Below are 22,115 nucleotides of genomic sequence, written 5' to 3' on the forward strand. Positions count from 1 at the left end.
TTAATAGGTATTTAATTTAACAATTTCAAATTTTGTCTTGCGGTAGATATAACAATGTGTGATTTTCTGTTAAAATCAAATATTTGTAGTTCATATTAGCACTTTTAATCTAATTTTATTTCTGATATCTATTGTATTCTTGCCAGTGCCCTTTTATTATAACCTTAAATTAAATGTATACCCACACACAGACCATGCCTTTGTGGGATCTTTTTTTTATATTAATACTATATATTTTTTGTACATATATTGTGAAATGCAAAAGAATTTAAAATAAAGAAAAATAAGAAATAAAATCTTGAAATTTGCATGTAATAGGTCAGATAACATATCGAGTCATATAAATTGATATATGCATGCTGACATCACAATAATAATAATATTTTTCTAGAGTGCTTTCATCCTCAAGTATAGTGAAGAGTCCCGGGAGTGCGGGACGCAAATACATTTGTCGCAATATGAAAACAGCACGACAATTAACTCTCCTAACTATCCTAATATTCCACAACCGCATACCCAATGCACATGGACTATATATGCTCAACCCGGAGAGAGACTCCGGATTGATTTTATGGACAGATTTGATCTTACTCCAGCTCAAAAGTAATTATGAATGTAAAATATTTTGTTTATGTTTTGTGAACTTTAAATTTCTTTTAATATTTCCTTAATTGTGTGTTTACAGCTGTGTTGAAGAATACATAGAGGTTCGGGATGGTGGTACCTCATTTTCTAATTTACTTGGGAAATTCTGTAGTACTACGCCTGGTACAATTAAGACAACTTCCAACATTATGTACGTCAAATTTTTCACAGACACAACAAACCCTAGAAATGGTTTTAAAGCAGCAATATCCATTGGTATGTTGTTATATTACTTATCTCATTGCTACTAAAGCAGACTTTTTTACATGGTTTTTACTGATCAAAAAGTTCCCGGAATCACCACCGTGTGGCGTTCTCAGTCACCCGATTTGAGTTTTCTTTTTTTTCTTAGGTTGCTACATCTGTCATTGATATTCTTTGAAATTTTTAGCTTGATAGCATGACATTTGTAAAAGTGACGCCGTATTGAGTACATCTGCGACTGTGCGTGTTTTCGATTTTTGACAATTTTGAAAAATATAATGGAATTTGCTACAACAAGTTTGTATGTATTAAATTTTGCGGTTTTAATGGTGCGACGACATTGAAAATGCTAAAAAAGTCAACGATACTCTGAAGTAAACAAACATTTCCAAAGTGGCCATGAGTCCGTCAACGATGATGAACGCAATGGTAGGCCTTTGTCATCGAAAACTGACAAAAATATTAACAAAATCAAAGAATGGATGACTGTAAGCCGCAAATTTAGAATTAGAAAGATGGCAGAGGAGTTAGGCATCGCTTTTGGATCCGTTCAAGACGTTTGGGTGAAGTAATTCGCCAAAAAGATCAGATTTGTGGGCAAACAACTTGTGGATCTTGCACCGTGATAACGCACCGTCGCACAATGCCATTGTTATCCGTGACCATTTGGCTAAAACTCGAACGAATACCATCCAACAATCACTGAATTCACCTGATTTGGCTCCCTGTGACTTTTTCCTATTCATTCGACTCAAGAAACCGCTCTCGGAACGCGTTACAGCATCCGAGATGAGGTCATAGAAAAATCGAAGGTGGTTCTGATGGCCATACCGATAACCGATTATAAAAAATGTTTCGAGGATTGATCAAGCGCTGGCATAACTGTGTTGAAGTCGATGGGGAGTACTTTGAAGGGGACAATATTGATTTTAATGAATAATCTTGTATTTTTAATTTTCTGAACACACTCCGGGAACTTTTTGATCTAGATGGTATACGTATCATCTATTTCTACTTATATCAAAATAAATTAAAGTCATACTTTTGGCATAATCTGTAAAATGTCTAACTTTATCTGGGCTTCCTTCCCAAAAGAGCATGACTACCTAATAAGAAGTAATGTTCTTACACTCTTTTGGAAAGTACATCTGCTTGAAATGATGTGATGTTATTTTGTTTAGGGTAAAAATATAAACCAAATAATGATATTTGATAAAACTGATATCCGATATCATTATATCGACATCTCAACATAAATAGAAAAAAATATGAAAGTCTGCGGTTTACGCTGCGGAAGTACGCTGGTTTATAAGTGGTCACTTCATGCACATGCAAGATTTACTATTCTACTCGTAATGGACAACACACTACTCAAAGTTGTATTTATTATTTGAAGGATGGATGGAAGACCTTTCATTTGGTTGATCACTTTATACACTTGTGTATAAATATTGCATTTAATATTGAAAAATGCAATGTTGTGAAATTCCTTTTATATGCGAGAAGTTATTTAATGGATTGAGAATGTAAGGCTGATGGTGGCGCCTTCAGTTGAGGAATTTATAAATTTGTATAAGGTGATCATTTAAGCCATCCAAATGCCAGGATTTTAGCCTGGGATCCTGTCTTCCATCTTTTTTCGCATAAAAATGATAGACGTTTGATCTCAAGTTGAGGCACCTATAATGAAGATAATGAGGTTAGAGATTTATAAGTGTACTTGCAGTTTGTGTAATAGATACCGAACTCAGTTGTTGGGCATCCTGATATAGGTTTTAGTAGTGAACAATCCTATATTGGAATGCTTAGCGAGTGTAGCATTTTGTTACGTCTTCAGTCGGATGATTTGAATTCACTCTATGGATGGAAAACCTGAAGGTACAGGTGGTTACAGTACAATATTTCCTGATCTCATATGATTTTTATTATACTTCCAGATGTTTGTGGGGGAACAGTGTACGCAAGTCAAGGTACAATAAAATCTCCTGATCATCTGACCTTGTCTATTCTCAAGTCTGATGTAGAATGTGAATGGCATATAATTGGACCTTCAGGTCACTATCTGTGGGTCAATTTAAATAGCATTCAACTTCCTCTTTCAATGGCTTGCAATACAACATCCCTTGAAGTATTTGAATCGTTACCCAGTAATGCCACACGTTAGTATTTTTTTATTTTTTATTTATTGATAAGAGTATTTAGCTTATAATAACCCAAAGATGTGGAGCCAGAACTCTCAATGAAAGTAAAACAATAGAAGCTGTTGAATGTGACTTTGTTGCAAGATTTAGTGTATATCTTAGACTAACTAAATGATAAATGAGACCAATTACTGCATTTGGCCGGAGGTAAATTGAGTACCTGGGAGCAACTTCTCCAGGAAATATTGATGGGAGGTGAAAGGCAAAACAGGTCTTAGGAGAAAAGGTAAATCCTGGCTACACAACATAAGGGGTTGGACCAGAGCTCAACAAACTTAGAATCTCTTCACTTGTCTAGGGATCTTTCAGGATATTTCAGTGTGATGGCCAACCTTCAGTCATTGGAGAGATACTAGACAATGATGAATTTAAATGTTTCTTTAAAATTCTTTTTTTTTTGTTACTCATTAAAGCGATATTTGATCTGATTCCAGTCTTCATCTTGGCTAAGATTTTTGTGATGTATTTGAAATGTTTTTATAATTTTAGTGAATTCCCTGACTGAGCCTATGTGTGGGCAAAACAATACTTTATCTGTACAAACTTCTAGTAATGAAGCAATCATAAAGTTATTGATTAAAAAAGGAAGCATAAAGAATAATCAACTTAAATTCTCGATATCATTCAACTCATCTAAAGAGAGTAAGTTTAAATAATTCAAGAGTTTACCATACTGATAAATATTTTTGATATTGTGGTCAATTTTTTTTTTTTTTTTAAATAATGTGAAGGAATAGATTAAACAAAATATTTACCATCGCTGGCCATTACTTTTTCCCACCTCTTAGGCAATTTTCTAATTCCATCTTGAAAAAATATCTCCTCTTTTGAGATCATCCAAGTTAGGAGACTATTTTTGATTCCTGCAAAAAAAGTAAACCGGTGATTGCCAAATTGTGCTGCATCCATCTAAAAAACCAGTAATCAGAATGAGCAATTTCTGAAAAATGTGGCGGGTGTGGCAAAACATTCCACTTGAGTGTTTCCAAATATTTTTTCACAACTTTTATGACAGTAGGCCATGGTTGTCTTGCAGAAGAATAACTTTGCTCGTATTTTGGCTATTCTTCTCGCAATACATCATCTCTCAAACAAATCAATTGTAGCCTATGCCGACCACCCGTAATGAATTGCCAAGTTTAGTAGCGCATAATAGACAACACCTTTTTGGTTCCACCAGTTACAGATCATAATCTGGGAACCATGAACATTGGACTTTGGTTTTGATGTAGAGGTCATAGCGTAATATTGTTTCTTCAACGCTGAAATCTATTCTTGAAACATCGATACCATTCGCCATTTTTAATTTGCAATTTCTTTATGTAAATTTATTTAGCATGCGGTGGTTCCGTGAATGCTCCGAGCGGTATCCTGAAAAGCATGAGGCATCAGAGTAACGGAGTCTACAGCCGTTTCTGTGAATGGAAAATAACTGTTCCCCGTGGCAGAAAAATCAAAGTAGAAATTTTACAAGGATTTGATAATGTCACTGAATTTAATCAATTTCGAAGAGTTGGTGTAAGTAAATTTTCATTTGCTCATCTTAATTATTTATCTCCATGTACATATGGCATGTTCAATTCATCGGAGAGAGAGACAGAGAGTGAGAAAGAGAGAAATGTTACATATTTCATTATAGATATGCGGATGGGTTAGTATGAATTTGCTAGATTTTATTATATATATATTCTCGATAACCCTTCTTTGGGTGATCGTCTCAGCAACACTGAACTTCAGCCAAACCTCTAAAAATAAGAGTTTTCTTATGTGTAGTTAGGGCCGGATTAAGACTTGATACGGTCCTAAACTATTTGAAATATGGAACCCTTTACACATACATATATGATATTGGTCACTCTCATAATATTTTTGGGGCCCCCAAGCTATAGCTTGTGTAGCTAATACATAAATCCTGTGCTGTGTATAGTGCATGAGAGAGTACATGCATTATCTTTAGCTCTTTAAAACCGCATTTCTCCAGGTTATACCTCCGTACACCTCTGCAGTTTGGGGATTGCGAGAAATGTGTATTAGATTACTCTTTTTTATTACTATGCGATACAATCATTAATCCTGAATGTATACAGTGAACTGGTTTATATATTTTCGATAATTAGCTAAGACCATGTCAGCATAAGGCCAGCAATTATTTTGTATTAATATTGATAAATTGATTTGATTGATAAAAATATTTACTGATAAAGAAATTTGTTTTAGTTCTACAACGGCCATACATATGGGTCACTTATTCATTTTGGATCACCATCTAAGAAAGTGGTAGAATCTTCTAGTAATAAGATGCTTGTGTTCTTAATGACACGTTTGAAACCTGAGAAGCAGTTTATAGCAAAATATACTTCCGATGAACCATCAGGTAAGTACTTTAAGCTAAAAGTACCTCATTGATTACAGTACAAAATATCACTGAACTTATCAACAAAAGTCACCAAGTGCATGTCATTAAATGTTTTTAGAAAACATACTTCAGTATTTTCTACATACAAGCTTAATTGTCATAAACTTATTAAGAAATAATATTTTTTTAATGTGTAATTTTTCATATATACCCTAATTTTTAAAGCCCCTCCCTCTCAAAAGCCTCTGTCCACAGAGATCTAGCGGGCTAAAGCTCCATCCGACCATTGATCCGCGTGGTATTAAACCCTTTGCATATCACCTGATAAGAATAATTGAGACCAAAACGGAAAAGTCCCGTTTTGAGATAATTGTGCTTAAATTTTTTAATATTTTAATTTCTACAAAAATTGGTTGTAAACTGGTCTTTATTTCATGATATTGTTTTTTTTTCCTAGTTTATTCCTATCTTATATTTTTTGATTTCCCAGGACATTTAGGATCCTGTAGGAAACTGCACGTACTTGTTATGTCGAAAACTTTTATGTAGAAAATAAAAATAAACTTTTACTGAAACATGATAGCAAACAATTTTGAAAAACTTGGTCTCTTCACACCCCTAACAAAAATGCAACTTGTTTATTTAAGAAATATATATATATATATATATATATTCTTTAATATTTTATCTTCATTTGTAAACCCTTTGATGCACGTGCCTGATTTCTGTGATTTTGCAGTTTGATTAATGTTGTTCCTAGAAGGCAACCCAATAAAAGACTGTCCCTCGCCAAACTGTCGCCCTTTTACAACTGTAGATGCATTTATATATTTTTTTTGGTCGCATATCTTGAGATAACTAGCATGAGACATGCATCTGATGTGTAACACTTGCTTGTCATGCATACAGGGGGTAACATCTAATAACATAATGGCCACAAGGCAAACATATTATTATTATTATATATTTTCAAGATGTATCTTACCTATTGTATTCAAAGTTATTGGTGTGTGAAGAATGACTAAATGCACTAATAACCACTTCACACTCGTTTTTTTTTTTCAAGAAATTAGTCCAAACGAATAAAAATTTTTATTGCATTTTAATTATGTACTCCTAATTTTTAAACAACGTTTTTTTTCTTTCTTATTTATTTATTATAAAAATATAGCTAAAATAGGCTCCTGGGATTGAATTCTGACATGAAAAAAAAACATGATAACATTTGAAGCAAACAAATTATTATTGAAATATGTAACGTGGACATATTGCCAAGTGAATGCGCTCACAAGTGAGTGCGTGGATCTAACGTGAAAGCTAATTCGCGCTCACCAGCGAGCGCGCGAGTGTGAAGCGATTAAGTTAATAGTATGTAAATATCTGCCAACAACAATATAATTATGTACATCTGTTTCAGTGTGTGATGAAGTTGTATCTGAAACCAAAGGAGTGATATTACCACCACAAAATATATCAGCGTTTTACTGCGAATACGTTTTTGAATTTCATAACACTTCATTTCATCATAAAACACTGGCTCTGACGTTCAAAGATGTGAGGGTTGATTACACTTCTTCATTGATTTGCAGATTTGCTGCTTCAAGAATATCCATATTATATAGTAAGGATTGTATTTCTAATTCCTGAGACATATTAACAGTACAAACTCCATTTATCAGGATAAATGTAGATAAAAAATTTACATTGATAAATTTTCTGGTCATTGGGAAGTTTTTGCAACTTTTTTTATTCATAGATATTTCATTGTGAAATGGGGTCTGACATATCGCTCACTCCTTTCAAGAACGCCATAAATCAAAAATCGTGAATTTTCAGTTGTGCATGTTTTCGGAATGCCCAAAAAATGTACTATATCCTAGCAAAAGCGGCATATTTTTAACTCAATATTTACCCGCTACAGGGCAGAAAGTATTGTTTTTGCATTTTGAGGAAAAGGTATTGTTTTATTATTTTTTTAAATATTCTAAATATTTTTCAAATGGAGAAAAAACGTTCAGGTTTTACCTAAAAAGATCTGTTGCACAGTCAAAAGTTCAATAAGTAGCTTGAAATTTATTTTTAACACATTGTATTATATTTTTAAACTTTAAAAACGTTCTCGTGTAAAATAAAGTTTATTGATTTATGGCGTTCTTGAAAGGAGTGAGCGATATCATCAACCACATAAACATAACCTCAACCGAATACAAAGTAAACCACAAATGATTTCTATGGCAATGGCATAAGCATCGGCAGGTTGGTCCTGTATATTGGAACAATCTATGCTGATCCTGTCTTATAATTACCAATAACTAATGAAAATTGGATATCATGAACTTTAAAAAGAAATTTTTACTGTCATAAAATTCAAACAATTAATAAGCGTTATTATTAATTCCTTCTTTATTTATTCCATTTGAGTAGGCATTTAATTACAAACTCTCAATTATTATGTACTCAATGATGAAATAACTAAATACACACTCTTTCTAGTCTCTAGGAGGTTTGGTAACTTAATGATTCCTCTTATAGATTATGAAGAAAATAACATATTCCATCTTCTTAAAAAAAACATCCCTAAAAATTAATTACTATATATGTATTGTTAACATTTTAGATGTTGTTGGACCATTATTCGACATATGTGTCACATCTGTCAAACCAATTATTGTCATGTCACCATATTCAAATACCATGATGAAGGTAAATTATCACTTTTTTATTTCTTCTAACTAATGAAATCTCCACATTTCTACACTAATAGTCCATTACTTTATGAATAAAGAATCTTTTCTGTCATCTCTCTCCTATCCATCATCGATCACACTGGGAATGTTCTTTATGAAAATCCTGTGAACTTTTGGGTAGAAACAGGGATTATTGCATTAATGTAGTAAGTTGTAACTACACACTTAAATAATGTGATTGCCTCAAGGAACAGTGCTGGAAGCTAATAGTATTTTGATGGACCATAATGCTTGGTTGGAGGCAGTTTAAAATGCTAAAGACCGGTCTTGTACAAATATTTTTTTAACCAAATAAAATATGGAATGATAATTACGAGATTCAGGCGATTTGTCAGAACCAATGTGCCATCGCTAAGAAAATATCTGCCCATGAATAACTTGGTTATCTAACAATGATTTTCATTTATAAATAGTAAATTTGTAATTTTAAATAAAGAACATGAACTAAACGATTTATGTTAAAACGACAAAGATTCTGTACTGTTTTTTTTTTTGCTAATATATTCTTGTTCTTCGCGGGACGCAATCTGTGTGATGATTGGTTTACTTCTTTCGTGTTGAGTCTCCACCCATTTCTATCCTCTGCTCGTTTCTTCAACTCGGCGTACCCGCTACAGCGCATGTCAAAGACAATTTGCTCCATGTAGTTTAAGATATATTATTTACTTGCATTATTTTATTATTATGTATGGCGCAACATTGTTCCATTCTAATTTAATTTGCGGTAGTCCTTGTTTTGTGGTAGTTATCGGGGAATAATTTTACTGTATGTGTTTTTCATTGTTTTAATTTATATTACAGATTATTCAGGCAGTGAAGAAAGTGAATTTCCGCTTGGAATATCAAGTCAACTATTGCGGAGGAATAATAACCGATTTTGATGAACCGGATATATTTACTTTTAAGAATCTGCAAAACACTACAGGTCCAGTGAACTGTGTTTGGCTTCTTATCGCGCCTGAAGGTCAAATTATTAAGGTATTTTGAATTTAATACATCTATCTTAGAAAGTGATGGATGCATAGTCTAAAAATTCCAAAGATGAATTCATTTATTTGGATAAATAAATTTATCATTAAATTTTGCTACACATATTCATAAATTCATTGTTTTTGAAATCTCATAACTAACTGCTCCAAAGACTTTGTTGACGTATTTTTTTTCATTAAAATGCGGATAATTGAAAATTGTAACCTTTATATATACCTACATACAAAAAATATTTATTTTCCAAATGCATTCGAGTACAAAATGTAAAATGTTATCATTTTATACATAATTTTTAAAATGTGAAACTGCTTAATTCTAACGTGTATGACGAGGAAGTCTATGGGAGGATAACAGGGGGCGGGGAGAAATCCATAGGTATAGTTAAAGGTAAAATGTGAAATGACACATTCTAGTCTAGGAGCTTAGATCTTGAGTATTAGGTTATTAATAAGTGTCAGCGAGTACTTGCACTATAATCCCGTAATTGCTCCTGTTCTTTAGTACATCACGTGTTGCATTCTAGGTATCATCAGGTAACACCAGATTTGGGATTCAGTCATGTGAAGAGGAAGGTGTGTTATTCAAAAATGGAGTCACGCCTTTGAGTCCTATATTATCGCGGATGTGCTATAACCGGCTTCCCCCTGATGCTCTAACAACATCAGCCCACTACTTGTGGATAGAATATCGTGCTGATCGATTTTCTCCATCTACTCAGTTGGATATTAAGATTGACATACCATCTATAGGTATATTTTTTTTTTCTTTTTGTTTTGTTTGGGATTTAGAATCCTCAAGGGACAACTTACGCTAACCAGTACCTTAGATTTCCTTTTTTCTTTCTTCTTTTTTAGCGCCTACTATTCCTCCTCCATTCCTTTCCCGTACAGCAGTGTCCTTTACCCCGAGCAACTTTTAGAGTACAAGACTGATCACTCTGTTTTTCATATGATCATCGTTAAGTTAGCATTTCGTTAGTTTGATACTGTGCCTGATGCACCACTTAGATGCGAACGGAGGCCAGAAGAAGGATTTAAAATTACTTAGTGGTGTATAACACTTAGTTAAAAATAAGTGGGGATTTTTCGAAGATATTTATTATTTATTTATTTCAATGTTGCCCCCTTTCAAAAAGACCCTCATTGGTTATAATAAAATAATGCCAGCTTTTCTTAAACTTTTCACAATACTACCAAAACACCTCTTTTCGTATGGCTTTTTATGTGTTATTATCTTTATGGTGTCAAAACATTGTATTTTTCATATATGAAAAAAAAAGACTACCCAAATCAGAAATAAACAGAGGCTGTTGCAATAGGCTGGTCCTGTTTTTAGTAAAACGTTAATGCACTACCAGTAGTGAAGTATGAAGCTGCTACCTTATTATGGATTAGCCACTAGATAGGCCCAAATTCTTGCTTTTTATGGATGCTACGCTGTTTGCATCATGCAATCAGCGTAAATCTTTACGGTGCCCTTAATTTATGTACAACTTATCGGTAAGCATTCATGATGTATGGGCTTATCCAATAAGAGGTTTCATTTTGATATTTGAAAAAAACTAGTATATTGTAAGATAAATCCATGAATATTTATTGCATTGTTAAGAGAAAAGTATGCAATTAACGATGGAAAACGATATCAGCCAAATGGCCGCCACGGCTACGGCTGCAGCACCATATCCTTTTCATGAAATTTTACAAGACCAATTCGCACATTTGCGGCTGTATGTCCTCGATAACTTCACGAATTCCATTTTCAAGGTCTTCAATCGATTGTGTAGCATTAGCATAGACCTTATCTTTCACGTGGCCCCAAAGAAAAAAGTCTCAAGGTGTTAAATCACAAGATCTCGGGGGCCAACTGTGATCACCTCTTCGAGAAATAACACGGCCAGGAAATTTTTGTTGCAAAATTGCGATTGTTTCGTTGCTTGTGTGGCACGTAGCGCCGTCTTGTTGAAAATAAACGTCTTCCACATCAATATCTTCCAATTCTGGCCATAAAAAATCATTAATCATAGCTCGATAGCGCAATCCATTCACCGTAACAGTTGCACCCGTCTCATTTTCGAATAAATAAGGTCCAATCACACCGCCAGCCCAAAAACTGCACCAAACAGTGACACGTTGAGGATGGAGAGGCTTTTCAACAAGCATTCTTGGATTTTCAGGTCCCCAAATGCCGCAATTCTGCTTATTCACGTAGCCACCAAGGTGAAAATGCATTTATGCATTTCAAGGACTCAATTCGCAAATATGCGACGTTGCTGGTGATCGACCGGCTTGAGTTCTTGTGTTAACTAAACTTTAAAAGCCTTAAAACCTAAGTCTTTATGCAAAATACGGTGTAATATCGTTTGTGAAATGCCTGATTCCAAAGATCGACTAGGAATCGACAAACCCAGATTTTCATCAACCTGAGGGCTACAGCAGCAATATTCTCAATTGTTCCTGAGCGATGCACACGGTTTCGATTCTTCACATCACTAAGTTGTCCCAACAGCTCAAATTTTTTAACAAGCTTCACTATTGCTGGCTGAGAAGGCGCTTCACGATGACCAAAATGTGCTTCAGTTTCACGAACTGTGATTGGAAAATTTTCACCATTTCTGTAGTAAATTTTAACAATTTCAATGCGTATATCGTTGCCTTTTTATTAATCGCGTAGTTTTTACTTGTCAAATGTCAAAAGATGACAGCTTCGAAAGTGGCAGCTGCCCAGATAGCGGGCTATTCAAAATAAAACCTCTTATTGGAAAACCCTATATGTATTATACCTATTAGTAATTTTACAAGTTATAATACTTTTTATTTTATTTTTAGGTTGCGGAAGATTACTTGTTAATTCGGCCAGACGATTTAACTCTCCCAACTATCCAAAGAATTATGCAGTAAACCAGGAATGTTCATGGGAAATTCATGCTGAGCAAGGGTTCCGAGTATCACTTAAATTCACAAATCGTTTCTTTTTAGAATCTTCTACTAACTGCTCCAAAGACTTTGTTGAGGTATAAATTAGTGTTTTTATTTGATTTGGATTTTTATTATCGATTTATAGAAATAGTCTTAACAATAAGTTTATTTTGAATTCTGGACAATATTATCTTTTTAAATTTCTCCATTGGATTTTTGGCTCGAAAAGAGGGAAGCCTTCCAGGAAAAGAAATGTTAACTTATAAAAAGCTAAGACCTGGATCAACGAAAGTTTTCAGGCCAAAAAAAGTTAACCATTTGGAGCCTTCAATGCTCTGATTTGAATAAAAATTTATTCAATATTAAATTATTTTTAGTAATCAAAGTAGTATTTGCTTTTAAATTAGATGCTTTTGATACATTTTAATTTATAAATTTGGTCACAATAGTTCACTCTCATTAGTTATTATACCCTGGACTGGTACCTGAAGCGGAAGGCTGATCACCTTTCCTTTGTGTATTTAACGATCAAGATAACACTGCTTCTATATGATGCAGTGCCCTATGCACCATTGGGGTGCGGATAAGGGTTAGAAGAAGAAAAAGTTATTCAGTAGTATACCGTTATACAATAGTATGTGGCACCTTTGTTTATATAAGAATGCCAATCAAATAGATGTATTTTGAGACTTTTGAGAGTTTGTCTATGGGCAAGGACAGGAGAGGTCAATGGTGTACACATATTAGTTAGTGACTTATGTGAATGAGATTGATAAATTGTATTTTGCCTCTTCTAGATATTTGACTTTGTCGATAATAAGTGGGTATCATTAGGCAGACAATGTGGACGACTTCTTCCCGGAAATTTCGAATCCAATTCTAACCGAATGAAAGTCACATTTCGATCAGACTCGGCTGTAAATGGGGATGGTTTTCAGGTAATTAAATTTGTTTTTGAATATCATTAATGTTTTTAAAACTAATTTTTAAGTTATTTGAAATTTACAACATTTTGAGTGTGTCCAAATACTTGTTCACAAATCTGGATTATCTCCATGAATAACAATGGGTTGTCAATAATTGGTAGAATTGGTGAATGTTACACGTGTGTAAAGTGATCACTTAAACCAGCCTATGGCGGTCGTCAGCCCCGTAAATGCCCAGACTTCTATATTCTTCTTCATCTTTGATAAATATGTTTATGTCGAAAAAAAAAAAAAAATTATTTTTATAAAAATACTTCAATGGTCGAGTTATATAAAATTATTATTCATTTTGACCAGTATCAAAACTAATGATAGTATTAATAAAATGATTCCAGAATTTTATAATTAATACTCAAGTTGTATTACTCAAATATGTAATTGTATAGAATATTCTAATAAGGATATTAGTCAAAGAATGAAAGAAAAGGCCTCCAATCAACAACAATAACAACAGAACACTTGACACTCAATCTCATCATTAGCTAAGAAATTGAAATGAAATTTTATAGCAATTTTTTTATACTCAAATTTTTCTTCATAATCCATAATTCATTCAAACTAAATGATACATACTAATTTTTGCAACCAATTTTTGACACTACCTACACAATTTTACAAAATCCCATCTGAACAAAACCTTCCCTAACCTAACCTAACCATAACCTGTTTGTAACCTTTTTGTCAGACCGTGCAATATATGTGTATGTAAATGTTTAGTTTGTTGTAGATTAGGACTTCAGTATTTTTTACAAAATCCCATCCGAACAAAACCTTACCTAACCTAACCTAACCATGACCTGTTTGTAACCTTTTTGTCAGACCGTGCAATATATGTGTATGTAAATATTTAGTTGGTTTTAGATTAGGACTTAAGTATTTTTTTACTAAATAAGTGAAGTTTCCATCCTGAGTGATGAATGAATAGAGGTACTATCAAATATGATAATGAATCTCTGAACTTATTATTAATTTGTTTTAGGCTGAGTGGGAACCATTTTGCGGGGGTAATTATGTTGTTAGTAATACTCCTCGGATGTTGCATAGCCCTGGATATCCTGTCTATGGGAGAAATCTTAAGTGTACATATAATTTCCATACAGAAGAAGGAAAATATATAAAACTTAATTTCACAAAGTTCATACTCGAATCAAGTAAGTTTTTTCTTTAAATGAAACTTTTCATCTACTACATATTAACATTGTTACCACTACGCATACTGGCAGATTAATGCTAGCTGTTACGTATATCGTAGTCATACAGGAGAAAGTGACCAAGTGCATTTTTTACAAAAACGTGATTATTGACTATTTTATTTCTTACTAGCTTAATATTGCCCTGAAAAAATCTTAAAGCGATTTAAAGTTGAAAGTATAATATGTTGACTCCTTAAAAATGACTAATTGCATTGATGTTTATTTTCTTACCAAGTAAAATTGACTTACATGGCCCTCCTGAACATTTTACATTTTGTTAGTTGGTCACTTTCTCCTGTACGACTATGATATGCGTAAAATTGTAAATGAAAACATTTTTTGCCACTTGAGTATTATATTTATTTTTAACAACTAGTTTCAAGAGCTACAGTTGAATAGTATTACTATTCACCTGTCGATGAAAGCAACTGTAGCTTTCCAAACTAGTCATTTAAAATAAATATATTACTAAAGTGATAAAAAAAAACAAGTATTTTCATTTACAATTTAATCATATCTTACCACAAGTGAATGTCAAAACAATGAATAAAATATTTAGTTTGCATAATCTCTATGCCATTCCTAAAAATAATTGACTACGGAGACGATAAATCATTGATACAATTTTGAAATCAGTAAAAACTTTCATGTCAATTATAATTTTAAATGTATCCTAAACATGTTTTTACTTCAACTAAATTTTAAAAAAATTGCTTTTTGATAAGTTAAAACATTCCGGATAATTAATTTATAATGTTTTTATATTAATATTTTAGAAACTAATCTTGGATGCAAGTACGACAATGTAACTATACAACTGGGTGATTCCTACGCTCTGTTTGGTCCAGAGAAACAGATATATTGTGGAACAACATCTCCTGGATACATACGAATAAAAACATCTTTAGAAATGGTATTTTCCACTGATCATTGGATTCAAAAACCAGGATTTACGCTTTTTTATAGCATTGACAGTAAGTTTACTACTACTAATATAATCATGCTCGATTGTAGGGGTAAGTAGAGAGAACGGAATGCCATGCGTATCTGTTCCAACTTCATCCATCTACTTAGTCGTACAAACTCTCTGGCTAACTCTTTACATGATTTAATTTAGCTTCCTTCATATCCATGCTGACACGTTTCTTCCATTCATATATACCCATTCTCTTGTTATCTATTCTTATAACTTACAAACCCTTATCCGCACCTAATGGTGCATAGGGCACTGCATCAAATTGATGCGGTGTTATCTTGATCATTACTTACATGAAGGCAAGGTGATCACTTTTGCGCTTCAGGAACGAGTCCAGGGTAATATTAAATAAATATTACAGTGTTAAATCACTAATATTTATTTTCACCCCCACCCTGGGAATCAAACCCGGGACCTCCAGCATGGTAGCTAAACACGCTGACCATTGCACCACGGGGCGGATCTATTCTTACAGTTCATTATTTATTTAAATTACGATTTTACTTACTAATATCAATAAAAGAATGGAAGCTATAGCAAATATAAAATAACATTATTTATGTGTATTTTAGCTTGTGGCGCAGAAATCAATACTCCCCAGAGAATAGAATCTCCCAACTCTAGAAACAAGAAGTACCATGAAAATGTAATGTGCATATGGAATATAACAGCTCCTGCAGATAAAATTATAGTTATAAGGTAATTGTTACAATTAATATAGAAATATTCCATTATTGATGTTACCACTTCTTGGAATGTATCCAAAATTCCATTATTGATGTTACCACTTCTTGGAATGTATCCAAAACACTCTTGTACTAGGGTGGGTCATTGCAGTGACACCATGCTGGTGTCCTACGGAAACTGTCGGGCAAATCCTGGTTATGTGCAAAACTATCGAGATGCCTGTGAACTTTTCACTATCATGCGACAACTTATTCAAAATTTTGTGAAAATAGAGGGACAGGATTTAGAGGATTCACAAGAGATTATAAAGATATTAGTAAAACTTAACAATTTATGTTCTCCTAAAAACCTGGAAGAACCGCCAGGGACAATCAAAATTATATAAACTCTTCCTAGCAAGGGACAAACAAAGAATCCCTATTCAATATATGGACTTCTTCTTCTTCTTTCCTTGTTCGCTCCCTAGGTGGAGCATATGGCCAACACGAGACACCTCCAAGTCACTTTGTCACGAGCCATCCCATTGACTTCCTCCCAGGTCAGTCCGGCATCTCGAAGTTCCGCTGAGTATAGTCAGTGAATGGTCGTCAGCGGCCTTCCGGGGCGCCGGAATCCTCGGGGTTGGAAGAAGAGACATGAGGGGTTGATGCACTCAGATGGCATTCTAAGGACGTGTCCCAACCACGTCCCCTTTCTCCTCTTCAGGACTTCCAATATGCGGGGCTGTTGAGTTCTTCTCCTCACATTGTCATTCCTGATGAAGTCATACCACTTTATACCCAGTATTCGCCTCAGGCACCTATTTTTAAAACTTACTGGTTTAAGTGTTATTGTTATGTATTGTAATTTATTACAGATTCCGTTCTTTCGTTCTGGAGTACAACGCCGAGTGCTCTTTTGATGGTTTTTCTGCTTATGAAGGGAATACAACAGATCCATCAAAGCGTTTAGCTCTACTATGCGGAGATCTCTCTCGTTCCTTACCAGTTTTGAAATCTCAAGGGAACAAAATGACTCTAATGTTTGTTACCGATTCTTCAAATCAACATGGCGGATTTGAAGCGGATATAACATTTACAGTGGGTATGTTTTCATCATGACAATAAATTAATGATCAATCACCTATACTTACACCTTGTCACCAGAGGAATAATGATCTTTATATAAAAAATATTTAATATTTTCATGTATGTTAGTAAAATGTTATGTTTTCTCAAAACCACTGTTAAGGATGTTAGTTATTTAGATGTTCATTAAAAAAAGATTTCAATGAAATACATTTGAATGAGTTTAATAGTATTTGTTTCGTTGCAGGCGAAGCTTCTGGCTGCGGAGGAAACATACTTGTTTCTAGTTCAAGCAAAACATTAGACATTCTCCAGAAGCCTGTCTACGAGCCCTTCATGGAATGCCATTGGGTTTTTAAAGCGCCCTCTGCTAATTTGATTGAAATGAAGTTTTCTTCTTTCAACCTATCAAATTGCTATGTATCTAACCAAAACCAATCTTCCGTTATCAAGAGTGGTTGTACTTGTGATTATTTAGAGGTAAATATGTTACATATGTTGGATATTTTCTACGGACCACTTACAATTTCAATATATTTTATTTGTTGATTTGTTGAATTTTAATATTTAAAACCATTCTATTCGAAATTAATTAATTTTATCATTAAAACTAATTTGCGCCTGTCAGGTGAGCCATATTTCAGGCAATTTATCATATTTTTATAATCTCTTAGTACTCTCGGAGTGCTGGTTTTAATCCTAATCTTATATGTTAAAGGTTCGTGATGGTCCAGGTTTTCACTCTCCTCTCATTGGAAGGTATTGTGGAGATTCAATTCCTGATGATATCATTTCATCAAGCCATATTTTGTGGGTTATGTTTGTATCCGATGGTACGCTATCAAGTACTGGCATTACAGCTGTTTTATCAACAGTCCCTTGTAAGTATTTTTCAAAAGTTGTCATTAAATGTTCAAAATTCACTTTTTGTGTACATGTGGAAGCAAACCAGCAGTTAAGCAGCAGTGCCCAATAGTTTTTTTTTTTTTATATCCGTAATCATTAAATGCAGGCAAATTACAAAAGTGATCAAGAAGGGAAGAAAGCAGATTGAATTCAGTCAAAATGCAATTTCCCTCACAAAGAAAAGCCATGCATATGTGGGCAGTATTCACCAATTACTCGATTATTCACGCGCCTGCAGTTGGAAAAATTGCCAATACACATATGAAGAGAACATGGGTGTGGGGAAGTGAAGTATGTGTGAAATAATATAGTCATCCTACTGATTGTTGAGTTAATTTAATAATCTGTTTTGTTTTTTACAGCAGAACTTTTTTTAAATCCTCACATTGATCCTTCCAAAATCCTTCCAAAATTGAATTATGACATAGTTCTCCCAAATGCACAATATAACATCTTGAGATAACTACAATTTCACTAACTTAATACATAATTTGTTTCATTATGAGATTCTGGCTGGCAAACAAGCATTTCAAATTAGCTAATTGTTTCTACAAGTTTATTTTCCAACAACCTAATAATTACCTGGGCTTCTTATTTTGTAAAGAAGATCAAGCATTTTTGTCTATAGGTGTCCGTTTATCTTTTAGCTCAGTGTGGACCGATATTCTTAGAAGCTGGCGCCGATCTCAAAGAGCTCAGATCTCCGAGTACCCCTGTTGGAACCATTAAGAGTGGATTGAGATGTCGATGGGTTATTAATGGACCACAAACCAAAGGAATTTTTATTAGGATTGACGACTTAGATTTTCCAAGTCCTTTTGGATTGGAACAGCATTGCAAAGATGGAAAATTGGTTATATCTGATTTAAAGGTGATATATCATCAAAATAAAGTGGAACCTCTTATAACAAGCATAATTCGTTCCAGCATCTTACTCGTTAAGCGAAGCATTTTTTCCCATAGAAATCAATGTAAATTACGATAATGCATTCCATGCCAAAAATACTCCTTATAAACATTTATTCAAATAAAATTACTTTTAAATTGCAAAGGAGTATAACAACAAAAGGAGGAAAACAATTTAGATTAAAATAATTGCTTGTTATGTGAATTACTCGTTATGAGAGGGCTCATTATGAGAGGTTTCACTGTACTCTAAAACACATCTTTAGATAAATAAATAAAAATAGTACAGAGTAATTTATTAATAATTCTACAGGAGTAAGGTACCTACAAATTTGTTCATTTAATATAATGGTTTATTGTTATTGTTTTTTGTTCTATTTACAGAATCATCTCGTAACAGATACCGTAAGCAATTTGATAATTTCATCAGAAATGTCATCAGAAACATTTACTATGATGGTATGTTAAATATGATATGATATTTTATTTTTATCAATTAAATGCTAGTAAATTCATATATAATAGAGACTCGATTATTTGGACCAATTGAGGATGAGGATATTAGGAAAAAATCTAAAGCAGAAAAAATGTATCTATATATCGGCTGTCCAAACTTAAAACACAGTGAGGGACATTTTTTTAAATATTTTGTACTACAAAAAAAAGGTTCCTTACTGTGTTTCGAGTTAGGACAGCCATATATCTTTCAAGCTGAATTCATGGTAATTCGTTCATCTAAGGACTAAAAAGCTTCATAATGTTTATGATCAATAACCTTATTCTCCTTCTTAGTAATATTTTAACTGCCTTTTTGTTCATCTTAGACAACACAGATAATCATAATATTACTTTTAATTCGGTGGTAATCAAACTTTAACCCTCTGCAATCGAATGGCGACAATATGTCGACATGGTAAATTTCCCAGTAAATCGGTTGGCGACTATATGTCGCCACTATGTACCGTTTTGTTGTTTAAATAATAAATAGCCGAGATACGTACTAACGCAGGTATACTTCTGTCCCGCCAGTTGCTCAAGGTCCTTGCTAGCATTAAGTCTCTTAAAGTTTGTGAAATCTTTAGTAGATCAGTTGGTAGGGGACTTTCGGCAGATTCCAAATAGGCCGTTTACTCCTTAAACTGAGGTCCGTCTGGATGGCAAACCACATGTTTTGTGTATTGGATCAAAAAGAGACTGTGGTTTACTCACAGAGGGACAAAATTTGGCATGAGACTTTTGTGACACTTATCCTGGGCAGCCTAGGATCCATTTAGGCGATTGTTTTGTTAGATACCATACATTAAAACACTATAAAATTATAAAATAGTAACCAATTGTCTTTATTTTTCTTAAATAAGCTATTTTAAACACTTACCTATTGGTTTTATTGTCAATTTGCATAATACCCATTTCCAGGTTTTTTTGTGCAAATTTAAAAAAAAAATTCACTCGAGTCGCTGGTATGTCATACAAAAAAATGTCTCGAGTGCAAAAGATTAAAATAATTTTTTGATTGTTAATCTATTTCTTACCTTCCCAGGGCTTTGTCAAAAATTTCGAATATACGTTTTGTGGAAAAGTTAACTCTTTTGATCTATATACATCCTCTGAAAATGTTATAATAACTTTGACGACACCAATGCTGGGACTTAACCATACTGGCTTCAATCTAGAATACTCAACACCAGGTACTTTATATGTTTTTTTTTTAGATTGTAGATAATTTTTTACTAACCTTCTAATAGTACTTTTTAATAGATTTATATTATCCACTGACACTTCGTGATGGAATTGCATTTTTAATTTATTATTAGATTAAAACCAATATTTTTAGCTTTTCCACTTTTTTATTTGACCAGCGACCGGGTTTCGTCGTTACCGACATCATCAGACTGGTGATGATGTCGGTAACGACGAAACCAGTCTGATGATGTCGGTAACGACGAAACCCGGTCGCTGGTCAAATAAAAAAGTGGAAAAGCTAAAAATATTGGTTTCAATCTAATAATAAATTAACTTCTAATAGTATGCTATGTGCAGAGAAAGGTTTGCATGGCTATTGTTAAATTTTGACTTTTCTTACGGCGTGTGATCCGAGCGTGTTAGGGTGGAAAAAAACAGCCTCCAGCCCTAATACTAACATCGCTCCAGTGAGCTAATTAAATACGAGGGTGAGTTGAGTAATAAAGCAAGTAAGTAAGCACGAGCACTATGGAACTAGTACTGCACCGGTCTCTGAGGACTTAAAAATCCTACGAGCAACGGAGCTAACGCCGAGTACAGGTCTCTAGTGGCGAATGCTTCCAAATAGACATTGGAGTTTTCATCAAACACTGATTTTTTGAGTCACTAAGTTGTATTTTATTGTTAAAAATAAAACAAATAAAAATCTATTTTGTGATAATTCTTTCGCCTAGTTATGGCATTTTCAAACGAAGACATTCATTTGAAAATGCCATAACTATACTCCTTATCATTCATCGTTAACTTTGTATAATACAACTTTAATTAAAGTGGTATTACACAAAGTGAAAGATGAATGATAAGAACAATGTTGTATTCGGCTGTCCAAGCTTAAAACAGTGTAAGGGACATTTTTTGGTAGTACGTTTTTTTTTCATTTTTGAACTGCATTTTGGACTGAAGTACAATCTACTAAGTCCAAAAATGCAAAAAAAACATACTACAAAAAAAATGTCCCTTACTGTGTTTTAAGTTTGGACAGCCGTATTCCTATTCTTTTATTAAGTACATATAAAAAATAAAGTTTTATTTTGCCTAGCACACACGGATTCACAGATAAGTATAAAAATATAAACTTTACTCGTCAATATGTTTTATGTTTTAGGGTGCAATCGAAATTATACACAGCCATATGGGAAAATTGTTAATATGCATATGGATCAAGAGACATGTTACATGACAATAACAGTAGCTGAAAATAAATCAATTTCTCTTTTCATGGTGACTACCGTAATTACAAGTGACTCGTGTACAGACGATTATATTGAGGTAAAACAAATTAACTTCAATCTAATACTTTTATAACACTCTGTTTTTTTCATCATTCACTTTGTGTAATACCACCTAAAACGTGTTTTCCAATTGCCATTTCCTCGTCTAGCCTAAAGTAAAGTTACTAATTTATATGTTCCAACATTCTGAAAGAGAGACAAAGAACATGAAGGAATCATAATAGCAATACTTTCAAAAGCAGTCTTGAAGTTTAATTTGATTTGTTATTTATTATTGTAATAAGATCTTCATTAATTGCTAAGACTAGTTTATGTAGAAAATTTATTTATTTTGTAATATCAGTCCACAAAGTTAATAATG

General features: G+C 33.4%; 1 protein-coding gene across 1 annotated transcript in view; it reads left to right on the plus strand.

The window, feature by feature from the left end:
- Cubn (Cubilin) overlaps positions 1–22,115 on the plus strand; it is a 67,762-nt gene that overhangs the window by 39,982 nt on the left and 5,665 nt on the right. Inside the window, exons 40-61 of the mRNA XM_088264232.1 lie at positions 392–603; positions 686–861; positions 2,787–3,008; positions 3,540–3,692; positions 4,387–4,568; positions 5,268–5,424; positions 6,824–7,027; positions 8,024–8,109; positions 8,955–9,131; positions 9,667–9,892; positions 11,969–12,153; positions 12,856–12,996; positions 14,024–14,195; positions 15,014–15,211; positions 15,786–15,912; positions 16,757–16,983; positions 17,215–17,447; positions 17,686–17,848; positions 18,521–18,744; positions 19,164–19,238; positions 20,320–20,467; positions 21,628–21,791. Of these exons, the coding sequence (XP_088120358.1) occupies positions 392–603; positions 686–861; positions 2,787–3,008; positions 3,540–3,692; positions 4,387–4,568; positions 5,268–5,424; positions 6,824–7,027; positions 8,024–8,109; positions 8,955–9,131; positions 9,667–9,892; positions 11,969–12,153; positions 12,856–12,996; positions 14,024–14,195; positions 15,014–15,211; positions 15,786–15,912; positions 16,757–16,983; positions 17,215–17,447; positions 17,686–17,848; positions 18,521–18,744; positions 19,164–19,238; positions 20,320–20,467; positions 21,628–21,791 (3,852 nt within the window). The remainder of the gene's footprint in view (positions 1–391; positions 604–685; positions 862–2,786; positions 3,009–3,539; positions 3,693–4,386; positions 4,569–5,267; positions 5,425–6,823; positions 7,028–8,023; positions 8,110–8,954; positions 9,132–9,666; positions 9,893–11,968; positions 12,154–12,855; positions 12,997–14,023; positions 14,196–15,013; positions 15,212–15,785; positions 15,913–16,756; positions 16,984–17,214; positions 17,448–17,685; positions 17,849–18,520; positions 18,745–19,163; positions 19,239–20,319; positions 20,468–21,627; positions 21,792–22,115) is intronic.

Source organism: Brachycentrus maculatus, unplaced genomic scaffold, assembly GCF_059751285.1.
Source record: "Brachycentrus maculatus isolate JH-2025_06_01 unplaced genomic scaffold, ASM5975128v1 h1tg000221l, whole genome shotgun sequence".
Taxonomy (NCBI): Eukaryota; Metazoa; Arthropoda; class Insecta; order Trichoptera; family Brachycentridae; genus Brachycentrus; species Brachycentrus maculatus.